At 49.0% G+C, this 2,961-nt stretch overlaps 1 protein-coding gene across 1 annotated transcript; it reads left to right on the top strand.

The window, feature by feature from the left end:
• The first annotated feature begins 356 nt into the window (after positions 1-356).
• On the top strand, positions 357-1,810 carry FTMT (ferritin mitochondrial). The gene has a single exon (XM_059173490.1). It carries the CDS (start codon positions 443-445, stop codon positions 1,169-1,171), a length of 729 nt encoding a protein of 242 aa, XP_059029473.1. The 5' UTR covers positions 357-442; the 3' UTR covers positions 1,172-1,810.
• The last annotated feature ends 1,151 nt before the right edge of the window (positions 1,811-2,961 follow it).

Below are 2,961 nucleotides of genomic sequence, written 5' to 3'. Positions count from 1 at the left end.
AATTGGCTGAGACTTTTGTTTTACCCTATTTCCTCGCCCCGCCTCCCCCCACTCCTTGGGCTTTGGACAGAAAGAGGTCAAAGACGGAGGGCAAGGACCGCCGCTGGGCTCGTCCTTTCTTTTCCCAGTCGCAGCGCGTACTTTTTTGACAGCATTTTGAGCTGACATGAAATAGTACATTACAAACGCCCAAGGGCAGAAAGAGGGCAATGTTGAGTTAATGCAGTTTTCACTGTCATCTGTCTGTGCCCAGCCCGGACAGGGCGCGCGTCCCGGCAGCCCTCCCCTTGGAACCCTGGCGCCTTTGGAAGGGAAGGGGTGTGTGTGACGCAGTCGCCGGTCGCTTAGGGCCGCGTTCCAATTCAGACGTGAAGCACCTAGCGTCCGGCCACACGCAGTGACGCCCTGGCCTCAGTTTCCCCACTTCTAAAGAAGGGGAGTCATGCTGCCCTGTTTCTTGTTTCTCTCCAAGAACATCAGCCCTTCGCTGGTGTCCCTGCGCAACGCGCGCCGGGGCTTCGCGCTCCCGCCGCTCCGGGTCTCCAGGCTCCCCTCGCGCCCCAGGCGCACTGCCCCACTGCGCCCGCTGGCAGCAGCCGCCGCCTCCGGGGACCCAGCCGGGCCCGCCTCCGCCCATTCCCGGGTGCGCCAGAACTTCCACCCGGACTCCGAGGCTGCCATCAACCGCCAGATCAACCTGGAGCTCTACGCGTCCTACGTGTACCTGTCCATGTCCTATTACTTCTCCCGAGATGACGTGGCCCTGAACAACTTCGCGGGATATTTCCTTCGCCAGTCCCGGGAAGAGACCCAGCACGCGGAAAAGCTGATGAGGCTGCAGAACCAGCGGGGAGGCCGGATCTGCCTGCAGGACATCAAGAAACCAGACCAGGACGACTGGGAAAGCGGGCTGAACGCCATGGAGTGTGCGCTGCTATTGGAGAAGAATGTGAATCAGTCGTTGCTCGAATTGCACACTCTGGCCTCAGACAGAGGTGACCCCCACTTGTGCGACTTCCTGGAAACTCACTATCTGAATGAGCAGGTGAAGTCTATCAAAGAACTAGGTGACCACGTGCAAAACTTGATTAAGATGGGGGCCCCAGATTCTGGCCTGGCAGAGTATCTCTTTGACAAGCACACCCTGGGAGATGAAAACAATCAGAACTAAGTAACCCACAGGCTGCCCTCCTCACTGCCCAGGCTTGGAAAAGACCCAGTCCACAGACTCTTGCTTTCTTGTCCTTAAAATGAACCTCTATCTTTATACCCCATAATGCTGTCCCAATAAAGTGACTTGTAGAGAAAATGAAGTTGGCCCCATATTAACAAGGGCTTTTTGTCCAACATCAAGGTAATTTTTCCAGCCGAAAGGTAGCCCACGATACCACGGTATAAAAAAGACTGTGAAAAAGCTACTGAGAGTAGATGCAAACTTTCTCCAGTTATCAAATATTATTCCAGACCATGAACCTTCACTAAAATTCTGCAATTTTCAACTGCACAAGTACCCATAATTTTCAAGACCTTATACTAAAGGCTAAAGTGGGAAGATGTGTAAGATAAATATGCAAATAACTCTAACGAGTTGAAGAAGATATACAGTACTGTAAAGACCATGTAAGCAAAATTCCACGACAGCTTTTGCCTTTTCCCAGCATGTTCCAAGAAAAAGTGATGTCCAGCAATGATCTGTTTTTAAAGGATTTTGTGATCAAATAAATTTAAGAGAAGCTACACAAAGTATCAATGCTGGCCTTGGAAAGTCACAATGTCTATGAGCATTTAAGGGCTCTGGGAAGTCTTGCAATTAAAAACAAAAAACAAAAATCTTGGATTATTTTTGTTTAGCTCAGTGTTTCCCAACACAGCCAGTCGCAGTGTGTGTGTGTGTGTGTGTGTGTGTGTGTGTGTGTGTTTGAAATGATAATCTGGGTCTGTCTGATTAGAGACTCTATATCACCACTGGGCTATATATATAGCCTCTCTTTTCACATACCAAAAAGAGCAAATGCACTGCAGAAAACAATCTTTTGTGGCCTGTAGAATGGAGGGGAAAAAACATTAGGGTGGAAAAATCAAGAAGAAATCCAGAATGAAGGAGGCATCAGCAAGGCAGATGTTTTCTTGGGGGTGGGGGGAAAGAGGCATGAGAAGATTTATGGGAGAATATTTGATCAGCAGGCCTTGGGCTGGACTAAGAACACTAGGTGGTGGTTGGGGAGATGGGCTGGAGCCAAGCATGGAGGAGAAAAGGATGGGCTTAGGCTTAATTTATTGAGCAATGGCAGTGCTTTGAAGGGCTCTCAGCAGAAGAATGCTATACTAAGAGCTGAGCCATCAGAAGTTCAGTTGTACAGAATACAAACCGGAGAACAACCCAAATGTCTGTGTTCATTTTGTCCTCTGAGACACATGTCAAGATGGGATTAAATGTGTAAGAAATGTTTTAGGGGAAACAGAAACACCCTTGAGAGAGAATGGGAAAGGAGCTAGGAGAAGCCGGCAGAGCCCCCAGACCCCGTGCAAGTCTGATCCTGAAGGAAGAAGAGAGGATCGTGGTGCTTGGCTGTAAGCAACCTTCTGCAGGGCTGTCTGGGAGAACCAAAAGCCAGAGCTGCTCATCAGAGGAATCCCAGGTCTCCCAGAAATGGGCCTGCCTAAGTACATTTCCAGAGCTCAGTTATTGACTGGGAAGTGCAGGCTTGCAGCAAGCTAAGAGATGAATCGATTTTCAAGCACAGCAGCAGGGGTCCCTGGCAAATTGTGCTCCCCGCAGTCTTAGATCTGAGAGGCTCAAGCACAAGACTGCACAGACTCAACAAAATGGTTTAGATTAAAATACCATACACGGAATGCCCTACGGCTATTAAATATGATTTTGCCAAACACATAATAATGTGAGCAGAAATCCACAATGTGTTTTCTTAAAAACAAGCATAAGACGGGGTTACATTATAG

This window comes from Mustela lutreola, chromosome 5 (assembly GCF_030435805.1).
Source record: "Mustela lutreola isolate mMusLut2 chromosome 5, mMusLut2.pri, whole genome shotgun sequence".
NCBI lineage: Eukaryota > Metazoa > Chordata > Mammalia > Carnivora > Mustelidae > Mustela > Mustela lutreola.
Note: the sequence above shows the minus strand (reverse complement) of the source record. Positions and strands in the feature narration are given on the sequence as shown.